The 21,659-nt window shown below is 53.9% G+C and overlaps 1 protein-coding gene across 1 annotated transcript in view; it reads left to right on the top strand.

Annotated features, from left to right (window-relative positions):
* Positions 1–21,659, top strand: part of LOC147118182 (myosin-7-like) — a 157,938-nt gene that overhangs the window by 19,162 nt on the left and 117,117 nt on the right. Inside the window, 3 exon segments of the mRNA XM_085984285.1 lie at positions 12,966–13,029; positions 16,261–16,359; positions 19,725–19,828. Of these exon segments, the coding sequence (XP_085840411.1) occupies positions 12,966–13,029; positions 16,261–16,359; positions 19,725–19,828 (267 nt within the window).

Below are 21,659 nucleotides of genomic sequence, written 5' to 3'. Positions count from 1 at the left end.
CATGGGATCTTTTACGTCCCACATTAGAGAGCAGATGGAGGCCTCGGTTTAACATCTGATCTGAAAGACGGCACCTCCGACAGTGCGGCGCTCCCTCAGTACTGCCCCTCCGACAGTGCGGCGTTCCCTCAGTACTGCCCCTCCGACAGTGTGATGCTCCCTCAGTACTGCCCCTCCGACAGTGCGGCGCTCCCTCAGTACTGCCCCTCCGACAGTGCGGTGCTCCCTCAGTACTGCCCCTCCGACAGTGCGGCGCTCCCTCAGCACTGCCCCTCCGACAGTGCGGCCCTCCCTCAGTACTGCCCCTCTGACAGTGCGGCGCTCCCTCAGTACTGCCCCTCCGACAGTGCGGCCCTCCCTCAGTACTGCCCCTCCGACAGTGCGGCGCTCCCTCAGTAATGCCCCTCCGACAGTGTCACACTCCCTCAGTACTGCCCCTCCGACAGTGCGGCGCTCCCTCAGTACTGCCCCTCCCACAGTGCGGCGCTCCCTCAGTACTGCCCCTCCGACAGTGCGGCGCTCCCTCAGTACTGCCCCTCCGACAGTGTGATGCTCCCTCAGTACTGCCCCTCCGACAGTGCCGCGCTCCCTCAGTACTGCCCCTCCGACAGTGTGGTGCTCCCTCAGTACTGCCCCTCCGACAGTGTCACACTCCCTCAGTACTGCCCCTCCGACAGTGCGGAGGTCCCTCAGTACTGCCCTTCCGACAGTGCGGTGCTCTCTCAGCACTGCCCCTCCGTCAGTGCGGTGCTCCCTCAGTACTGCCCCTCCGACAGTGCGGCGCTCCCTCAGTACCGCCCCTCTGTCAGTGCAGTGCTCCCTCAGTACTGCCCCTCTGACAGTGCGGAGGTCCCTCAGTACTGCCCTTCCGACAGTGCGGTGCTCTCTCAGCACTGCCCCTCCGTCAGTGCGGTGCTCCCTCAGTACTGCCCCTCCGACAGTGCGGCGCTCCCTCAGTACCGCCCCTCTGTCAGTGCAGTGCTCCCTCAGTACTGCCCCTCCGACAGTGCGGAGGTCCCTCAGTACTGCCCTTCCGGCAGTGCAGCGCTCCCTCAGTACTGCCCCTCTGACAGTGCGGCGCTCCCTCAGTACTGCCCCTCCGACAGTGCGGCGCTCCCTCAGTACTGCCCTTCCGGCAGTGCGGCACTCCCTCAGTACTGCCCCTCCCACAGTGTGGCGCTCCCTCAGTACTGCCCCTCCCACAGTGCGGCGCTCCCTCAGTACTGCCCCTCCGACAGTGCGGCGCTCCCTCAGCACTGCCCCTCCGACAGTGCGGCGCTCCCTCAGTACTGCCCCTCCGACAGTGCGGTGCTCCCTCAGTACTGCCCCTCCGACAGTGTCACACTCCCTCAGTACTGCCCCTCCGACAGTGCGGCGCTCCCTCAGTACTGCCCCTCCGACAGTGCGGCGCTCCTTCAGCACTGCCCCTCCGACAGTGCGGCGCTCCCTCAGTACTGCCCCTCCGACAGTGCGGCGCTCCCTCAGTACTGCCCCTCCGACAGTGCGGCGCTCCTTCAGCACTGCCCCTCCGACAGTGCGGCGCTCCTTCAGTACTGGCACCGGGCGTGTCAGCCTGGATTACATGCTCAAGTGTCTGGAGTGGGACTTGAATACAGAACCTTCTGACTCAGAGTAGAAACAACCAATAGCTTACCTTTATATAGCGCCTTTAACGTAGTAAAACGTCCCGATGCGCTTCACGGGACACCGAGCCACGTAAGGAGATATTGAGACAGGCGACCAAACGCTTGGTCAAAGAGGTCGGTTTTAAGGACGGTCTTAAAGGAGGAGAGAGAGGCGGAGAGGTTCAGGGAGGGAATTCCAGAGCTCGGGGCCCAGGCAGCTGAAGGCACGGCCGCCAATGGTGGAGCGATGGAAATCGGGGGATGCGCAAGAGGCCAGAATTGGAGGAGCGCCGAGATCTCGGAGGGTTGTAGGGGCTGGAGGAGGTTACAGAGATAAGGAGGGATTAGAACATGAGGATGAAAATTTTAAAATCGAGTCGTTGCCGGAATGGGAGCCAATTCTCATTGGAGTTCAGAAGAATGAGAGGCGATCTTATTGAAACATATAAGATTGTGAAGGGGTTGGATCGGGTGGATGCGGGGAGGATGTTCCCGATGATGGGTGAAACTAGAACTAGGGGGCATAGTCTTAGAATAAGGGGCTGCTCTTTCAAAACTGAGATGAGGAGGAACTACTTCACTCAGAGGGTGGTAGGTCCATGGAATATGCTGCCCCAAAAAGCTGTAGAAGCTACATCATTACATAAATTTAAAACAGAAATAGACAGTTTCCTAGAAGTAAAGGGAATTAAGGGTTACGGGGAGCGGGCAGGAACTTGGACATGAGTCTAGGTTCGGATCGGTCATGGCCCTGTGGGTAGCGGAGCGGGCCCAGGGGCCGTGTAGCCTGATCCTGCTCCTATTTCGTGTGTCTAATTCTGTTAGATTCAGGAGATGGTTCTGTGATAGTGGATTGGCGGTTAGGATCAGATCAGCCATGATCTTATTGAATGGCGGAGCAGGCTCGCGGGGCTGATTGGCCTACTCCTGCTCCTATTTCTTATGTTCTTATGAGGGATGGGCGTCAATATTAGGGTTTGGGGATGAGAGGGATGTGATTCAATGAGTAAGTTAGGGCACTAGAGGGATGGGCTTCGATGGGAGAGTTAGGGGATTGGAGGGATGGGCTTCGATGGGAGAGTTAGGGGACTGGAGGGATGGGCTTCGATGGGAGAGTTAGGGGATTGGAGGGACGGGCTTCGATGGGAGAGTTAGGGGATTGGAGGGATGGGCTTCGATGGGAGAGTTAGGGGACTGGAGGGATGGTCTTCGATGGGAGAGTTAGGGGATTGGAGGGATGGTCTTCGATGGGAGAGTTAGGGGACTGGAGGGATGGGCTTCGATGGGAGAGTTAGGGGACTGAAGGGATGGGCTTCGATGGGAGAGTTAGGGTACTAGAGTGATGGGCTTCGATGGGAGAGTTAGGGGATTGGAGGGATGGGTTTCGATGGGAGAGTTAGGGGACTAGAGGGATGGGCTTTGATGGGAGAGTTAGGGGACTGGAGCGATGGGCTTCGATGGGAGAGTTAGGGGACGGGAGGGATGGGTTTCGATGGGAGAGTTAGGGGACTGGAGGGATGGGCTTCGATGGGAGAGTTAGTGGACTAGAGGGATGGGCTTCGATGGGAGAGTTAGTGGACTCGAGGGATGGGCTTCAATGGGAGAGCTAGGGGACTGGAGGGATGGGCTTCGATGGGAGAGTTCGGGGACTGGAGTGATGGGCTTCGATGGGAGAGTTAGGGGACTAGAGGGATGGGTTTTGATGGGAGAGTTAGGGGACTGGAGGGATGGTCTTCGATGGGAGAGTTAGGGGACTAGAGGGATGGGCTTCGATGGGAGAGTTAGGGGACTGGAGGGATGGGCTTCGATGGGAGAGTTCGGGGACTGGAGTGATGGGCTTCGATGGGAGAGTTAGGGGACTAGAGGGATGGGTTTTGATGGGAGAGTTAGGGGACTGGAGGGATGGTCTTCGATGGGAGAGTTCGGGGACTGGAGGGATGGGTGAGTTAGGGGACTAGAGGGATGGGCTTTGATGGGAGAGTTAGGGGACTGAAGGGATGGGCTTCGATGGGAGAGTTAGGGTACTAGAGTGATGGGCTTCGATGGGAGAGTTAGGGGATTGGAGGGATGGGTTTCGATGGGAGAGTTAGGGGACTGGAGGGATGGGCTTCGATGGGAGAGTTAGGGGCTGGAGGGATGGGCTTCGATGGGAGAGTTAGTGGACTAGAGGGATGGGCTTCGATGTGAGAGTTGGGGACTGGAGGGATGGGCTTCGATGGGAGAGTTCGGGGACTGGAGTGATGGGCTTCGATGGGAGAGTTCGGGGACTGGAGTGATGGGCTTCGATGGGAGAGTTAGGGGACTAGAGGGATGGGTTTTGATGGGAGAGTTAGGGGACTGGAGGGATGGTCTTCGATGGGAGAGTTCGGGGACTGGAGGGATGGGCGAGTTAGGGGACTAGAGGGATGGGCTTTGATGGGAGAGTTAGGGTACTGGAGGGATGGGCTTTGTAGGAATTAATAACGGGGATGGGGTTATTGCCTCTGGCCAGCCAGAAGCCTCTGAGCTGCTCCAGAGCCCCGTGCGGTTTTGAAGCGCTCCCCTTTCCTGGTTCTGACAGCCGGACTTATTCGGTAGCGATGTAGACAGAAAACGAGACTCGTGGTTGGGTGCAAAACAGACCAGTATTTATTGAAACAAAAAGAAACAACTTAAAATAATGAATACAACACACTTGTGCTCGATACAGCACTTTTACTTAACGCAGTACACTTATTGTCCACTACAGCACGCTTTTGCTTAGTGCAACACTCTTTTACTTAAATACAGCACTTTTAATACAGTAAACTCTAACTTAAATACAGCACTTTTAACTAGTGCAGCACTTTACTTCTCACAGTATGCTTAGTGTCTACTACAGCACTCTTTTGCTTAGTAGAACACTAACTTAAATAGGGGAGGAGAGAACGGACACAACGAGGGAAAATTGACTAAAATTACAGTTCTAACAAAATTCCCCTTAATTCCCACCCCTAATACCTATTCTAAGTTGCCTTGTAATGGGCCAGAAAATCTATGCTCACCAGTGAAACGCCTGCTCCATGCCCCTGCGGTCTTAGATTCTTCACCACCCTGAAATGGAGATACCCCAGTGTTTAAAAGTAACTGCTGGTATTCCACTCCCTTGGGCGGGCTCCTGAGTTGTAGATAGGGCACGGAGGCGAGGCTGCAGAGAGAGAGAGAGAGAGATGGCTTCCTGAGAAGTTATCTTATCCCCCATTTGGAGCCGAAATCCTCCCGCCCAAATCCGGATGTATCTGGGCTATACAAAAGGAAATTGATCTGTCCCCATTAACTGTGATGGGTTATGGATGAATTACCCATTTCTCTTGTGATGGGTTTTTGAATATCCCCATTCATTGTGATGGGTTGAATAAAGCTGTCTCCGTTTGAAGAAAACATGTCTATTTCCTTAATTGCTGAGTAAACAGCCCTTGGATGTTAGTGTAAACAATCTGATTGTCCTGTGGTCACGCCCAACCACAATTGATTGGCAGTCTCAAGTGCTTAATCTCTTAAGTCAATATTGTAAAGCGTTCGTGTAAACAAAGTTCCTTTGTTCATGCTGACAGTCTCAAGCACTTAATCTTTTGAGTCAACATTGTAGCAGTTTCCCAAACCGCATTTGATTGATGGTTTAACTACCTTTTTATTTCAGGGGCTGTTTTAAAAAAAAATCCTTTGTCAGCCATCTTTGATTTTCCTTTTTCACAGCACACAGGCTGTGTTTTGTCTTCTGCCATGAGGCTGGACAGCCATTTTTGATTTTCCTTTTTCGCAGACACACAGGCTGCCTTTTCTTCTGCCACGAGGTCTGACGGCCATTTTTGATCCCTGGATTTTTAAAGGTATATTCTACCCAGGTTCTCTTTTAATCAAAAATATAAATCTTCGGAGCTGTAGAAAATTTCAAAATTATTGCAAAATCCTACAGTCCCCCATCGGACACTAAAACTTGCTTGTTGGATCCTGTCCAAAGGTGAGCAATAATTTCTGACCCCCCCCACAAACAACCTTCCCTTATACTTATCTAGCTCTATCTTTGATCCCCGACACCGCCATCTCCCCTGCCCAGAGATAATCCCAGTACACGGTAGGCATCTATCGACAGAAAAACAAGATTAGTTAAATAATCAATACACGGAGGGGGTCCAATGCCCCTGCACCACTTGCATTCACAATAATTCAAGCATGGAGGGGGTCCAATGCCCCTGCACCACTTGTGACATAGTTTTAACATGATACAACCTCTCCAATGGGATTATCACCAAGCCAACATATCTGTTAAAAATATACATGGAAGAAAACGAGCTTCCTTTTTAAAAATTAAAATGCAATTGCCTGACACTTTATTAAATGGCACTATTCTTCAGCCATAAATGTATTTCAAATTTTCACACTCTGCAAACACAACAATTCATAGGCATATGCAATTTATTCAATTAACTCCAAAGAAGTAGTCTAATCTTACGGTTAGGAACTAAATTCACGCATTATTTCCCTTGGAGTTGGGACCAGTACATAATACAAAATATAAAATAATTAACAAGCTTTTGTAAACTCTCCATCTTAATCTGGATTTCCAAATAGCAGCTTAAATGTTGTGGGCATCTGCCTCCTGCAGACCCCTCCCATCGTGGGCTAGAGGTGCTCCTTCCTTGAGCATCCGAAAGCACGCTGGTCCTCTGTACCTCCCGGAACTCTGAAAAAGACTTTAAAAAGAAAACATCTAGCCAGGTCCCCTGGCTCGGGGGAGTGTGATCAGGTCCCGCGACCTTGGTTTACATAATACAACTTCTGGGATGGTACTATACTTAAAACTTATACTCTAATAATTAATACTACTGAATTGCAATATAACACGTACTACCTTAATCCCTTTTGCACATTACTTGAACAAAGCTATATACAAGTGCCGTCCGTCTCCGGGCGGCCAGCCTAATCCCTGTTTGGGCTGCCACAGGCTGCTCCCTGTGGTGTGGCTGGACTAATTAAAACTTCTGGTCCCTCGCAGCTTATGGCTGCTGGTTGGGGACTTCCGCCTTTTGGCTTCTCCCTGACTCGGGAGACCGCCCTGTTCCATTGAAAAGCGGGTGACCATACTTTCTTGGGCTGGGGTACCCGAAGAGATCTCCTAGGGAGTGTCGCTGGTGGGGCTACCCTGGCGAGCCGACCCCTTAGCTCGGGTCACACTCCCTGCTGGCTGGGGACCTCCTCCTTCGGGTCCCTCCCTTCCCAAACTTGGGCTGGGGGCAGGCAATCCCTTGCCACCAGCTGCTGGTGGCTGAGAGCCTTCCCCCTCAGGTCTAAAACTTGGTTCAGGCTCCTCCCCGGAGTCCCACAAGAGAGGGGGAATCGCTCGGGCCAGGTGCTGGGGGACTTCTCCTCTCACGCACGCGACTGTGCCTGCGTGTGCAGTCTGTGTGAGTGTACGCGCTGCAGGCTGAGGATTTCTAATCTCAGGTACAATCCCAGCTGCCTGTTTCCCTGCCCCCGGCTCAAACAACCTGCATTGTTTGATATAACTGGCAGCCTGCCAGTAATCCTGTTCAAAATCCTTTTCCCTCACCAGGGCGGCCTTAAAGGTGGAGCCTTGGGCTTGGACCTGCTTTTGGTCCGGGGCCAAAGCTATCCCCTGTGTGCCTCCCTTGTCCTGGATTGTTGCTACTGGACCTGCTCTGCAGGGGTCCCAGAACTCTCCTTCCCTGTTCCCCTGCTTAAACAGCTTACACTGGCCCTGAATGGCTCCTCCCCTAGCACAAGCCACAGCGCCTGCCTGTGCAGCCTGTGAGCTTGTACCCGCTGTAGGCTGAGGATTTCTGACCTCGGGTTCACTCCCAGCTGCCTGTTTCCCTGTGGGTCCCATTAAGCTAAATGGGACCTTGTTAGACCGGAGTGAATTGGCCAGGTTTTCCGAGTGGGCCACCGTGCTGGAGGCTCCAGTGTCCACCGAATATTTCCCCTGCCCCGTCTTAACATAGAAGATAGGAGCAGGAGTCGGCCATTCGGCCCTTCGAGCCTGCTCCGCCATTCAACGAGATCATGGCTGATCATCCAAACCCTAGCGCCCGGTCCCTACACCGACAGCCATTCCACCCAAGCCCTATCCCCGTAACCCCGTAACCCCACGTATTTAATCCCCCCTAACACTAAGGGCCAATTTTTATCATAGCCAATCAACCTAACCCGCACATCTTTGGACTGTGGGAGGAAACCGGAGCACCCGGAGGAAACCCACGCAAACACGGGGAGAATGTGCAAACTCCACATAGACACAGTCACCCGAGGCCGGATTTGAACCCGGGTCCCTGGCGCTGTGAGGCAACAGTGCTAACCACTATGCCACCTTCACCCCCATCTCAACATAGGGCCTGCTCCCCTCAGCATTTTCGCGGGGACACAGGTCAACAGGTTGCGCTGGCTCTAGCCATTGCTGGGAGTGGGATGGGGCAGACGGGGTCACAGCACCGGTGGTGGCTGCTACTCTCCCCTGGCCAGTCAGAAGAGACCGCACTGCCTCCAATAGTGACTCGACCCGGCGGGGGGGGGGAAATTCCTGTCTCTACCACCTCATCCGCCACCCCCCTTTGTTGCCAGAGCTCCTGATAGCTCGGAGCCGTGGGTGGCGGTCGTGGGACCTCTGATTCCCTGACCAACCTTTTCCTGGGTGTTGCCTGTGGGACGGTTTTACTTGGGTTGCCAGTAAAATCCGACTGACCTGCCTTCGGGCTGATCAGACATATCATCCCCTTTGCCCTCTTTAAAGCCATATTCAAGCTTTCTATCTCTGCCCTACAGCGGCCATGATCTGCTTCCTCAAACCCTTTCTCGCAGGCCAGCTTATATGCTGCCTTCACCTCCCTAACCTTTTCCTCCTGCTCTTTTATTTCTTGTATGAGGTGGGCGTTCTCCTCCTGCACCCTCATCTCATTGCTCTTGGCCTCTGCAACTAGGCACTTCAGGTACTCTGACTCGTGCCTCGTGTGGCTTTTGCCCTCACTGAACTGGACCACCAGGCGCTCTATCTTGACCTGGTATTCTTCGACCTCCCTTTCCCTATCCCAACTCTCTGCTCTAGATTCCCCAAGCCTGCGGGTGACTTCCCCAAGCCTACGGGCACCTAACCACAAACAGACCAGTGGGATAAAAAGAAACCCAATAGCTGCTGCTCTCCAGACCCAAACCACCGTCTGCTACATCGCACACCATTGCCGACGGTCCTGCCGTGGTCGTCATTTTGTAGGAATTAATAACGGGGATGGGGTTATTGTCTCTGGCCAGTCAGAAGCCTCTGAGCTGCTCCAGAGCCCCGTGCGGTTTTGAAGCGCTCCCCTTTCCTGGTTCTGACAGCCGGACTTATTCGGTAGCGATGTAGACAGAAAATGAGACTCGTGGTTGGGTGCAAAACAGACCAGTATTTATTGAAACAAAAAGAAACAACTTAAAATAATGAATACAACACACCTGTGCTCGATACAGCACTTTTACTTAACGCAGTACACTTATTGTCCACTACAGCACTCTTTTGCTTAATGCAACACGCTTACTTAAATACAGCACTTTTAATACAGTAAACTCTAACTTAAATACAGCACTTTTAACTAGTGCAGCACTTTACTTCTCACAGTACGCTTAGTGTCTACTACAGCACTCTTTTGCTTAGTAGAACATTCGAACTTAAATAGGGGAGGAGAGAACGGACACAACGAGGGAAAATTGACTAAAATTACAGTTTTAACAAAATTCCCCTTAATTCCCACCCCTAATACCTATTCTAAGTTGCCTTGTAATGGGCCAGAAAATCTATGCTCACCAGTGAAACGCCTGCTCCGTGCCCCTGCGGTCTTAGATTCTTCACCACCCTGAAATGGAGATACCCCAATGTTTAAAAGTAACTGCTGGTATTCCACTCCCTTGGGCGGGCTACTGAGTTGTAGATAGGGCACGGAGGCGAGGCTGCAGAGAGAGAGAGAGAGATGGCTTCCTGAGAAGCTATCATATACCCCATTTGGAGCTGAAATCCTCCCGCCCAAATCCGGATGTATCTGGGCTATACAAAAGGGAATCGAACTGTCCCCATTAACTGTGATGGGTTATGGATGAATTACCCATTTCCCTTGTGATGGGTTTTTGAATGTATCCCCATTCATTGTGATGGGTTGAATAAAGCTGTCTCCGTTTGAAGAAAACATGTCTATTTCCTTAATGGCTGAGTAAACAGCCCTTGGATGTTCGTGTAAACAATCTGATTGTCCTGTGGTCATGCCCAACCTCAATTGATTGGCAGTCTCAAGTGCTTAATCTCTTAAATCAATATTGTAAAGCATTCGTGTAAACAAAGTTCCTTTGTTCATGCTGACAATCTCAAGTACTTAATCTTTTGAGTCAACATTGTAGCAGTTTCCCAAACCGCATTTGATTGATGGTTTAACTACCTTATTACTTCAGGGGCTGTTTTTTTTTAAAAATCCTTTGTCAGCCATCTTTGATTTTCCTTTTTCACAGCACACAGGCTGTGTTGTGTCATCTGCCATGAGGCTGGACAGCCATTTTTGATTTTCCTTTTTCACAGACACACAGGCTGCCTTTTCTTCTGCCACGAGGTCTGACGGCCATTTTTGATCCCTGGATTTTTAAAGGTATATTCTACCTAGGTTCTCTTTAATCAAAAATATAAATCTTCGGAGCTGTAGAAAATTTCGAAATTATTGCAAAATCCTACAGCTTCGATGGGAGAGTTATGGGACTGGAGGGATGGGCTTCGATGGGGGAATTAGGGGACTGGAGGGATGGGCTTTGATGGGAGAGTTATGATACTGGAGGGATGGGCTTCAATGGGGGAATTAGGGGACTAGAGGGATGGGCTTCGATGGGAGAGTTATGATACTGGAGGGATGGGCTTCGATGGGGGAATTAGGGGATTAGAGGGATGGGCTTCGATGGGAGAGTTACGGTACTGGAGGGATGGGCTTCGATGGGAGAGTTACGGTACTGGAGGGATGGGCTTCGATGGGAGAGTTCGGGGACTGGAGGGATGGGCTTCGATGGGAGAGTTAGAGGACTAGATGGATGGGCTTCGATGGGAGAGTTCGGGGACTGGAGGGATGGGCTTCGATGGGAGAGTTAGAGGACTAGATGGATGGGCTTCGATGGGAGAGTTAGCGGACTGGAGGGATGGGCGTGGATGGGAGAGTTAGAGGACTAGATGGATGGGCTTCGATGGGAGAGTTCGGGGACTGGAGGGATGGGCTTCGATGGGAGAGTTAGAGGACTAGATGGATGGGCTTCGATGGGAGAGTTAGGGGATGGGAGGGATGGGCTTCGATGGGAGAGTTAGGGGACTGGAGGGATGGGCTTCGATGGGAGAGTTAGGGGACTGGAGGGATGGGCTTCGATGGGAGAGTTAGGATCCTGGAGGGATGGGCTTCGAAGGGAGGGTTAGCGGACTGGAGGAATGGGCTTCGATGGGAGAGTTAGGGGACTGGAGGGATGGGCTTCGATGGGAGAGTTAGGGGACTGGAGGGATGGGCTTCGATGGGAGAGTTAGGGGACTGGAGGGATGGGCTTCGATGGGAGAGTTAGGGGACTGGAGGGATGGGCTTCGATGGGAGAGTTAGGGGACTGGAGGGATGGGCTTCGATGGGAGACTTAGGGGACTGGAGGGATGGGCTTCGATGGGAGAGTTAGGGTCCTGGAGGGATGGGCTTCGAAGGGAGGGTTAGCGGACTGGAGGGATGGGCTTCGATGGGAGAGTTAGGGGACTAGAGGGATGGGCTTCGATGGGAGAGTTTGGGGACTGGAGGGATGGGCTTCGATGGGAGAGTTTGGGGACTGGAGGGATGGGCTTCGAAGGGAGGGTTAGCGGACTGGAGGGATGGGCTTCGATGGGAGAGTTAGGGTCCTGGAGGGATGGGCTTCGAAGGGAGGGTTAGCGGACTGGAGGGATGGGCTTCGATGGGAGAGTTAGGGGACTAGAGGGATGGGCTTCGATGGGAGAGTTTGGGGACTGGAGGGATGGGCTTCGATGGGAGAGTTTGGGGACTGGAGGGATGGGCTTCGATGGGAGGGTTCAGGGTCTGGAGGGATAGGCTTCGATGGGAGACTTAGGGGACTGGAGGGATGGGCTTCGATGGGAGGGTTCAGGGTCTGGAGGGATAGGCTTCGATGGGAGAGTTTGGGGACGGGCTTCGATGGGAGAGTTAGGGGACGGGAGGGATGGGCTTCGATGGGAGAGTTAGGGGACTGGAGGGATGGGCTTCGATGGGAGAGTTAGGGGACTGGAGGATGGGCTTCGATGGGAGAGTTAGGGGACTGGAGGATGGGCTTCGATGGGAGAGTTAGGGGACTAGAGGGATGGGCTTCGAAGGGAGAGTTAGGGGACTGGAGGGATGGGCTTCGATGGGAGAGTTAGGGGACTGGAGGATGAGCTTCGATGGGAGAGTTAGGGGACTAGAGCGATGGGCTTCGATGGGAGAGTTAGGGGACGGGAGGGATGGGCTTCGATGGGAGAGTTAGGGGACGGGAGGGATGGGCTTCGATGGGAGAGTTAGGGGACTGGAGGGATGGGCTTCGATGGGAGAGTTAGGGGACGGGAGGGATGGGCTTCGATGGGAGAGTTAGGGGACGGGAGGGATGGGCTTCGATGGGAGAGTTAGGGGACTGGAGGGATGGGCTTCGATGGGAGTGTTAGGGGACTGGAGGGATGGGCTTCGATGGGAGAGTTAGGGGACTGGAGGGATGGGCTTCGATGGGAGAGTTAGGGGACTGGAGGGATGGGCTTCGATGGGAGAGTTAGGGGACTAGAGGGATGGGCTTCGATGGGAGAGTTAGGGGCTGGAGGGATGGGCTTCGATGGGAGAGTTAGGGGACTAGAGGGATGGGCTTCGATGGGAGAGTTAGGGGACTAGAGGGATGGGCTTCGATGGGAGAGTTAGGGGCTGGAGGGATGGGCTTCGATGGGAGAGTTAGGGTACTGGAGGGATGGGCTTCGATGGGAGAGTTAGGGGACGGGAGGGATGGGCTTGGATGGAAGAGTTAGGGGACTGGAGGTATGGGCTTCGATGGGAGAGTTAGGGTACTGGAGGGATGGGCTTCGATGGGAGAGTTAGGGGACTGGAGGGATGGGCTTCGATGGGAGAGTTTGGGGTCTAGAGGGATGGGCTTCGATGGGAGAGTTAGGGGACTGGAGGGATGGGCTTCGATGGGAGAGTTTGGGGACTGGAGGTATTGGCGACAAATATCCGAATGTCATGGACTGGTTTCTTTTGGGAAGGGGTTGAACGCGTTGGACTGATAACCTTGGAGATGCAGCATCAGTCTACCTTTGTCTCTGCCTTTCAGGGTAAATTCATCCGGATTCACTTCGGGACGACTGGGAAACTAGCCTCAGCTGATATCGAGACCTGTAAGTTATGATCGGGATGTGGGGAGAGGAGGGAGAGGCTAAGACAGGTGAAATTGTAATGGCGAACAAGGAAATGGCAGAGGGTTTAAACAAATATTATTGTATCTGTCTTCACAGTGGAAGACACAAAAAGCATGCCAAAAATAGTGGGGAACCAAGGGCCTAATGAGGGTGAGGAACTTAACGTAATTAAGGGAGCGATGGTCAGGAAGAGGTCCTTGCAGATAGGGTTGGGTTATAGGAAGAAGAGGAGGCCATTCAGCCCCTCGAGACTGTTACACAGGAACAGGAGGAGGCCATTCAGCCCCTCGAGACTGTTACACAGGAACAGGAGGAGGCCATTCAGCCCCTCGAGCCTGTTACACAGGAACAGGAGGAGTCCATTCAGCCCCTCGAGCCTGTTACACAGGAACAGGAGGAGGCCCATTCAGCCCCTCGAGCCTGTTACACAGGAACAGGAGGAGGCCATTCAGCCCCTCGAGCCTGTTACACAGGAACAGGAGGAGGCCATTCAGCCCCTCGAGCCCGTTACACAGGAACAGGAGGAGGCCATTCAGCCCCTCGAGCCTGTTACACAGGAACAGGAGGAGGCCATTCAGCCCCTCGAGACTGTTACACAGGAACAGGAGGAGTCCATTCAGCCCCTCGAGCCTGTTACACAGGAACAGGAGGAGGCCATTCAGCCCCTCGAGACTTTTACACAGGAACAGGAGGAGACCATTCAGCCCCTCGAGCCTGTTACACAGGAACAGGAGGAGGCCATTCAGCCCCTCGAGACTGTTACATAAGAACAGGAGGAGACCATTCAGCCCCTCGAGCCTGTTACATAAGAACAGGAGGAGGCCATTCAGCCCCTCGAGACTGTTACACAGGAACAGGAGGAGACCATTCAGCCCCTCGAGCCTGTTACACAGGAACAGGAGGAGGCCCATTCAGCCCCCTCGAACCTGTTACACAGGAACAGGAGGAGGCCATTCAGCCCCTCGAGCCTGTTGCACAGGAACAGGAAGAGGCCCATTCAGCCCCTCGAGACTGTTACACAGGAACAGGAGGAGGCCATTCAACCCCTCGGGCCTGTTATACAGGAACAGCAGGAGATCAATCAGCCCCTCGAGACTGTTACACAGGAACAGGAGGAGGCCATTCCGCCCCTCAAGCCTGTTACACTGGAACAGGAGGAGACCATTCAGCCCCTCGAGCCTGTTACACAGGAACAGGAGGCCATTCAGCTCCCTCGAGCCTGTTACATAGTAACAGAAGAAGGCCATTCAACCCCTCGGGCCTGTTATACAGGAACAGGGGGAGATCAATCAGCCCCTCGAGACTGTTACACAGGAACAGGAGGAGGCCATTCAGCCTCTTGAACCTGTTACACAGGAACAGGAGGAGCCCATTCAGCCTCTTGATCCTGTTACACAGGAACAGAAGGAGGCCATTCAGCCCCTCGAGCCTGTTACACAGGAACAGGAGGAGGCCATTCAACCCCTCGAGCCTGTTACGCAGGAACAGGAGGAACCCATTCAGCTCCCTCGAGCCTGTTACACAGGAACAGGAGGAGGCCATTCAGCCTCCTTGACCATGTTCCGTCAAGGCTTGTAATGCAGCAGATAAGGAGAAAGTGTTTCCAGTGGCAGGAGGGTCGGTAACCAGAGGACACAGATTTAACATAACTGGCAAAAGAACCAGAGGGGGAGATGAGGAGAATTTATTTTACGCAGCGAGTTGTTGTGATCTGGAACATGCTGCCTGAAAGGGCGGTGGAAGCAGATTCAATAGTAACTTTCAAAAGGGAATTGGAGAAATACTTGGACGTGAAATATTTGCAGGGCTGTGCGGAAAGAGCGGGGGGGAGTGGGACTAATTGGAGAGCTCTTTCAAAGAGCCGGCACAGGAACGATGGGCCGAATGGTCGCCTTCTGTGCTGTACGATGCTACGATTCAATCAAATTGGTTGCGGCTGTGGTGGTTTGAGGTCAATCATCACAGCCCCAGGACATCGCTGCAGGAGTTCCTCAGGACAGTGTCCTAGGCCCAACCATCTTCAGCTGCTTCATCAATGACCTTCCCTCCAATATATAAGGTCAGAAATGGGGATGTTCACTGATGACTGCACAGTGTTCAGCGCCATTCACAACTCCACAGATAATGAAGCAGTCCATGCCCGCATGCAACAAGACCTGAACGACGTTCAGGCTTGGGCTGATAAGTGGCAGGTAACATTCGCGCCACAGAAGTGCCAGGCAATGACTATCTCCAACAAGCGAAGGTCTAACCACCTCCCCTTGACATTCAATGGCATTACCATCGCCGAATCCCCCACCATCAACATCCTGGGGGTCACCATTGACTGGAAACTTAACTGGAGCAGCCACATAAATACTGTGGCAACAAGAGCAGGCCAGAGGCTGGGTATTCTGCAGCGAGTGTCTCACCTCCTGACTCCCCAAAGCCTTTCCACCATCTACAAGGCACAAGTCAGGAGTGTGATGGAATACTCTCCACTGGCCTGGATGAGTGCAGCTCCAACAACACTCGAGAAGCTCGACACCACCCAGGACAAAGCAGCCCGCTTGATCGGCACCCCATCCACCACCTTAAACATTCACTCCCTCCACCACCGGCGCACCGTGGCTGCAGTGTGTACCATCTACAAGATGCACTGCAGCAACTCGCCAAGGCTCCTTCGGCAGCACCTCCCAAACCCGCGACCTCTTCCACCTAGAAGGACAAGGGCAGCAGACGCATGGGAACACCACCACCTCCAAGTTCCCCTCCAAGTCACACACCTGGAAATATATCGCCGATTCTTCATCGTTGCTGGGTCAAAATCCTGGAACTCCCTCCCTAACAGCACTGTGGGAGTACCTTCACCACACGGACTGCAGTGGCTCAAGAAGGCGGCTCACCACCACCTTCTCAAGGGCAACTAGGGATGGGCAATAAATGCTGGCTTTGACAGTGATGCTCACATCCCATAAATGAATTAAAAAAAAAACGATCCTGGCTGATCTGTATCTCAACACCATTTTCAATCTTTTGACCCATATCCTGATCCAAAAACCTCAGTCTTGAATGTTTCAATAGATCTCCAGCATCTTAGTTGCTGGGGAGATAAATTGGACCTTAGAGAGGACAATGAAGCTGGGGTTGGTTAATTACTGCCAGGAAGGGGGGTTGAATAAATGCTGGCGTGTGGCTGAGCTGCCAATAATGTGTCTCCTTCTTGTACAGATCTTCTGGAGAAGTCCAGGGTGAGCTTCCAGCTGAGGGCTGAGAGGAACTATCACATCTTTTACCAGATTCTCTCCAACAAGAAGCCTGAGCTCCTGGGTACGTCCGACAATGACAATCTCCCTCAACCCCACTTACCCACCTTCTCCCTAAACCCCACCTACCCACCTTCTCCCCATCTCCCTCAAACCCACCGACCCACCTTCTCCCCATCTCCCTCAACCTCAACTACCCACCTTCTCCCTCAACCCCACCTACCCACCTTCTCCCCATCTCCCTCAACCCCACCTACCCACCTTCTCCCTCAACCCCACCTACCCAACTTCTCCCCATCTCCCTCAACCCCACCTACCCACCTTCTCCCCATCTCCCTCAAACCCACCTACCCACCTTCTCCCCATCTCCCTCAACCTCACCTACCCACCTTCTCCCTCAACCCCACCTACCCACCTTCTCCCCATCTCCCTCAACCCCACCTACCCACCTTCTCCCTCAACCCCACCTACCCACCTTCTCCCCAACTCCCTCAACCCCACCTACCCACCTTCTCCCCATCTCCCTCAACCCCACCTACCCACCTTCTCCCTCAACCCCACCTACCCACCTCCTCCCCATCTCCCTCAACCCCACCTACCCACCTTCTCCCCATCTCCCTCAACCCCACCTACCCACCTTCTCCCCATCTCCCTCAACCCCACCTACCCACCTTCTCCCCATCTCCCTCAACCCCACCGACCCACCTTCTCCCCATCTCCCTCAACCCCACCTACCCACCTTCTCCCCATCTCCCTAAAACCTCACCTAGCCACCTTCTCCCCATCTCCCTCAAACCCACCCACCCACCTTCTCCCCATCTCCCTCAACCCCACCGACCCACCTTCTCCCCATCTCCCTCAACCCCACCTACCCACCTTCTCCCCATCTCCCTCAACCCCACCTACCCACTTTCTCCCCATCTCCCTCAACCCCACCTACCCACCTTCTCCCCCATCTCCCTCAACCCCACCTACCCACCTTCTCCCCATCTCCCTCAACCCCATCTACCCACCTTCTCCCCATCTCCCTCAAAACCACCTACCCACCTTCTCTCCATCTCCCTCAAACCCACCTACCCACCTTCTCCCCATCTCCCTCAACCCCACCTACACACCTTCTCCCCATCTCCCTCAACCACACCGACCCACCTTCTCCCCATCTCCCTCAACCCCACCTACACACCTTCTCCCCATCTCCCTCAACCCCACCTACCCACCTTCTCCCCATCTCCCTCAACCCCACCTACCCACCTTCTCCCCATCTCCCTCAACCCCACCTACCCACCTTCTCCCTCAAACCCACCTACCCACCTTCTCCCCATCTCCCTCAAACCCACCTACCCACATTCTCCCCATCTCCCTCAAACCCACCTACCCACCTTCTCCCCATCTCCCTCATCCCCACCTACCCACCTTCTCCCCATCTCCCTCAACCCCACCTACCCACCTTCTCCCTCAACCCCACCTACCCACCTTCTCCCCATCTCCCTCAACCCCACCTACCCACCTTCTCCCTCAACCCCACCTACCCACCTTCTCCCCATCTCCCTCAACCCCACCTACCCACCTTCTCCCCATCTCCCTCAAACCCACCGACCCCCCATCTCCCTCAACCCCACCTACCCAGCTTCTCCCCATCTCCCTCAACCCCACCTACCCACCTTCTCCCCATCTCCCTCAAACCCACCTACCCACCTTCTCCCCATCTCCCTCAACCCCACCTACCCACCTTCTCCCCATCTCCCTCAACCCCACCTACCCACCTTCTCCCCATCTCCCTCAAACCCACCTACCCACCTTCTCCCCATCTCCCTCAACCCCACCTACCCACCTTCTCCCCATCTCCCTCAACCTCACCTACCCACCTTCTCCCTATCTCCCTCAACCCCACCTACCCACCTTCTCCACATCTCCCTCAACCCCACCTACCCACCTTCTCCACATCTCCCTCAACCCCACCTACCCACCTTCTCCCCATCTCCCTCAACCTCACCTACCCACCTTCTCCCCATCTCCCTCAACCCCACCTACCCACCTTCTCCCCATCTCCCTCAACCCCACCTACCCACCTTCTCCCTCAACCCCACCTACCCACCTTCTCTCCATCTCCCTCAACCCCACCTACCCACCTTCTCCCCATCTCCCTCAACCCCACCTACCCACCTTCTCCCCATCTCCCTCAAACCCACCGACCCACCTTCTCCCCATCTCCCTCAAACCCACCTACCCACCTTCTCCCCATCTCCCTCAACCCCACCTACCCACCTTCTCCCCATCTCCCTCAAACCCACCGACCCACCTTCTCCCCATCTCCCTCAACCCCACCTACCCACCTTCTCCCCATCTCCCTCAACCCCACCTACCCACCTTCTCCCCATCTCCCTCAACCCCACCTACCCACCTTCTCCCCATCTCTCTCACCCCCACCTACCCACCTTCTCCCTCAACCCCACCGACCCACCTTCTCCCCATCTCCCTCAAACCCACCGACCCACCTTCTCCCCATCTCCCTCAACCCCACCTACCCACCTTCTCCCCATCTCCCTCAACCCCACCTACCCACCTTCTCCCCATCTCCCTCAACCTCACCTACCCACCTTCTCCCCATCTCCCTCAAACTCACCTACCCACCTTCTCCCCATCTCCCTCAAACCCACCGACCCACCTTCTCCCCATCTCCCTCAACCTCACCTACCCACCTTCTCCCCATCTCCCTCAAACCCACCTACCCACCTTCTCCCCATCTCCCTCAACCCCACCGACCCACCTTCTCCCCATCTCCCTCAACCCCACCCACCCACCTTCTCCCCATCTCCCTCAACCCCACCTACCCACCTTCTCCCCATCTCCCTCAACCTCACCGACCCACCTTCTCCCCATCTCCCTCAACCCCACCTACCCACCTTCTCTCCATCTCCCTGAACCCCACATAGCTACCTTCTCCCCATCTCCCTCAACCCCACCTACCCACCTTCTCCCCATCTCCCTCAGCCCCACCTTCTCCCCATCTCCCTCAACCCCACCTACCCACCTTCTCCCCATCTCCCTCAACCCCACCTACCCACCTTCTCCCCATCTCCCTCAACCCCATCTACCCACCTTCTCCCATCTCCCTCAGCCCTACCTACCCACCTTCCTCAACCCCACCTTCTCCCCATCTCCCCCCCCTCCAACTCCCCCAAACCCCACCTACCCACCTTCTCTCCATCTCCCTCAACCCCACCCACCCACCTTCTCCCCACCTCCCGCAGTCCCACCTACACATAATTGGGTATGAGTTGGAGGTGTCCATCCGCAGCACTGTCATACCCTCCCCACTGCACACCACCACCCACCCCCAACACCCCATTCCTTACCAGTGTGGAGATGTGCGGTGTGTGTCATTCTGCATTGACTCTTTTCTCTGACATCTCTTTCTCATCTTCCCAGACATGCTGCTGGTCACCAACAATCCTTACGACTACTCGTTCATCTCCCAAGGAGAGACAACGGTCGTGTCCATCGATGATAAAGAGGAACTGATGGCCACGGACGTAAGTCTTTCAGGGGCTAAGATGTGCGGATGGTTACGGAGCACCAGAGATGTCACAATTTGAAGTTGTACCAGCCCCAGAAATCTGCGGGTTAAGAACATAAGAATTTGGGGCAGGAGCAGGCCATTCGGCCCCTCTAGCCTGCTCCGCCATTCAATGCGATCATGGCTGATCATCCAAATTCAGTACCCGGTCCCTGCCTTCTCCCCATATCCCTTGATCCCTTTAGCCTTGAGAAATATATCTAACTCCTTCTTGAATGTATTTAATGAATTGGCCTCTACTGCCTTCTGTGGTAGAGAATTCCACAGGTTCGCCACTCTCTGGGTGAAGAAATTCCTCCTCATTTCAGTCCTAAATGGCTTACCCCTTATCCTTAGACTGTGACCCCTGGTTCTGGACTCCCCCACCATTGGGAACATCCTTCCTGCATCTAGTCCTGTTACAATTTTATAAGTTTCAATGAGATCCCCTCTCATTCTTCTAAACTCTAGCGAATATAAGCCTAATCGACCCAATCTATCTTCATACGTCATTCCTGCCATCCCAGGTATCAGTCTGGTGAATCTTCGCTGCACTCCCTCCATGGCAAGAACATCCTTCCTCAGATAAGGCGACCAAAACTGCACACAATACTCAAGGTGTGGTCTCACCAAGGCCCTGTACAACTGCAGCAAGACATCCTTGCTCCAGTACTCGAATCCTCTCACTACGAAGGCCAACATACCATTTGCCTTCTCAACCGCCTGCTGCACCTGCATGCTTACCTTTAGCGATTGGTGCACAAGGACACCCAGGTCTCTTTGCACTTCCCCTTCTCCCAATCTATTGCTGTTCAGATAATAATCTGTCTTCCTGTTTTTGCCACCAAAGTGGATAACCTCGCATTTATCCACATTATACTGCATCTGCCATGCATCTGCCCAATCACCCAACCTGTCCAAATCACAATGGAGTTTCTCTGCATCCTCCGCACAGCACACACTCCCACCCAGCTTTGTGTCGTCTGCAAACTTGGAGATATTTCACCTAGTTCCCTCGTCTAGATCATTAATATATATTGTGAACGGCTGATCTTCGAATGCAACCCCCTCTCCCACCCGATCCCCAAATCCTTTGATTCCCCTAGAGTCCAGAAACCTATCTATCTATGTCTTGATTATACTCAAACGATTCAGTATCCACAGCCCTCTGGGGCAGAGAATTCCAAAGATTCACAACCCTCTGAGTGAAGAAATTGCTCCTCATCTCAGTCTTAAATGGCCGACCCCTTATCCTGAGACTATGCCCCCTGGTTCTAGACACTCCAGCCAGGGGAAACAACCTCTCAGCGTCTACCCTGTCAATCCCCCTCAGAATCTTATATGTTTCAATGAGATCAGCTCTCATTCTTCCAAACTCCAGAGAGTATCGGCCCATTCTACACAAGTTTGCAGATGACACAAAGCTGGGTGGGCGTGTGTGCTGTGAGGAGGATGCTGAGTAACTCCAGTATGATTTGGACAGGTTGGGTGATTGGGCAGATGCATGTTAAAACATTACACGATCGGATTGAGGAAGTTGGGGAGGTGGAGTTGAGGGAGATGGGGAGAAGGTGGGTAGGTGGGGTTGAGGGAGGTGGGGAGAAGGTGGGTAGGTGGGGTTGAGGGAGATGGGGAGAAGGTGGGTAGGTGGGATTGAGGGCGATGGGGAGAAGGTGGGTAGGTGGGGTTGAGGGAGATGGGGAGAAGGTGGGTAGGTGGGGTTGAGGGAGATGGGGAGAAGGTGGGTCGGTGGGGTTGGGGGAGATGGGGAGAAGGTGGGTAGGTGGGGTCGAGGGCGATGGGGAGAA

Source organism: Somniosus microcephalus, chromosome 4, assembly GCF_052327205.1.
Source record: "Somniosus microcephalus isolate GS21.2 chromosome 4, FLI_Smic_1.0, whole genome shotgun sequence".
Lineage (NCBI taxonomy): Eukaryota > Metazoa > Chordata > Chondrichthyes > Squaliformes > Somniosidae > Somniosus > Somniosus microcephalus.
This window is presented reverse-complemented; position numbering and strand designations above follow the sequence as displayed.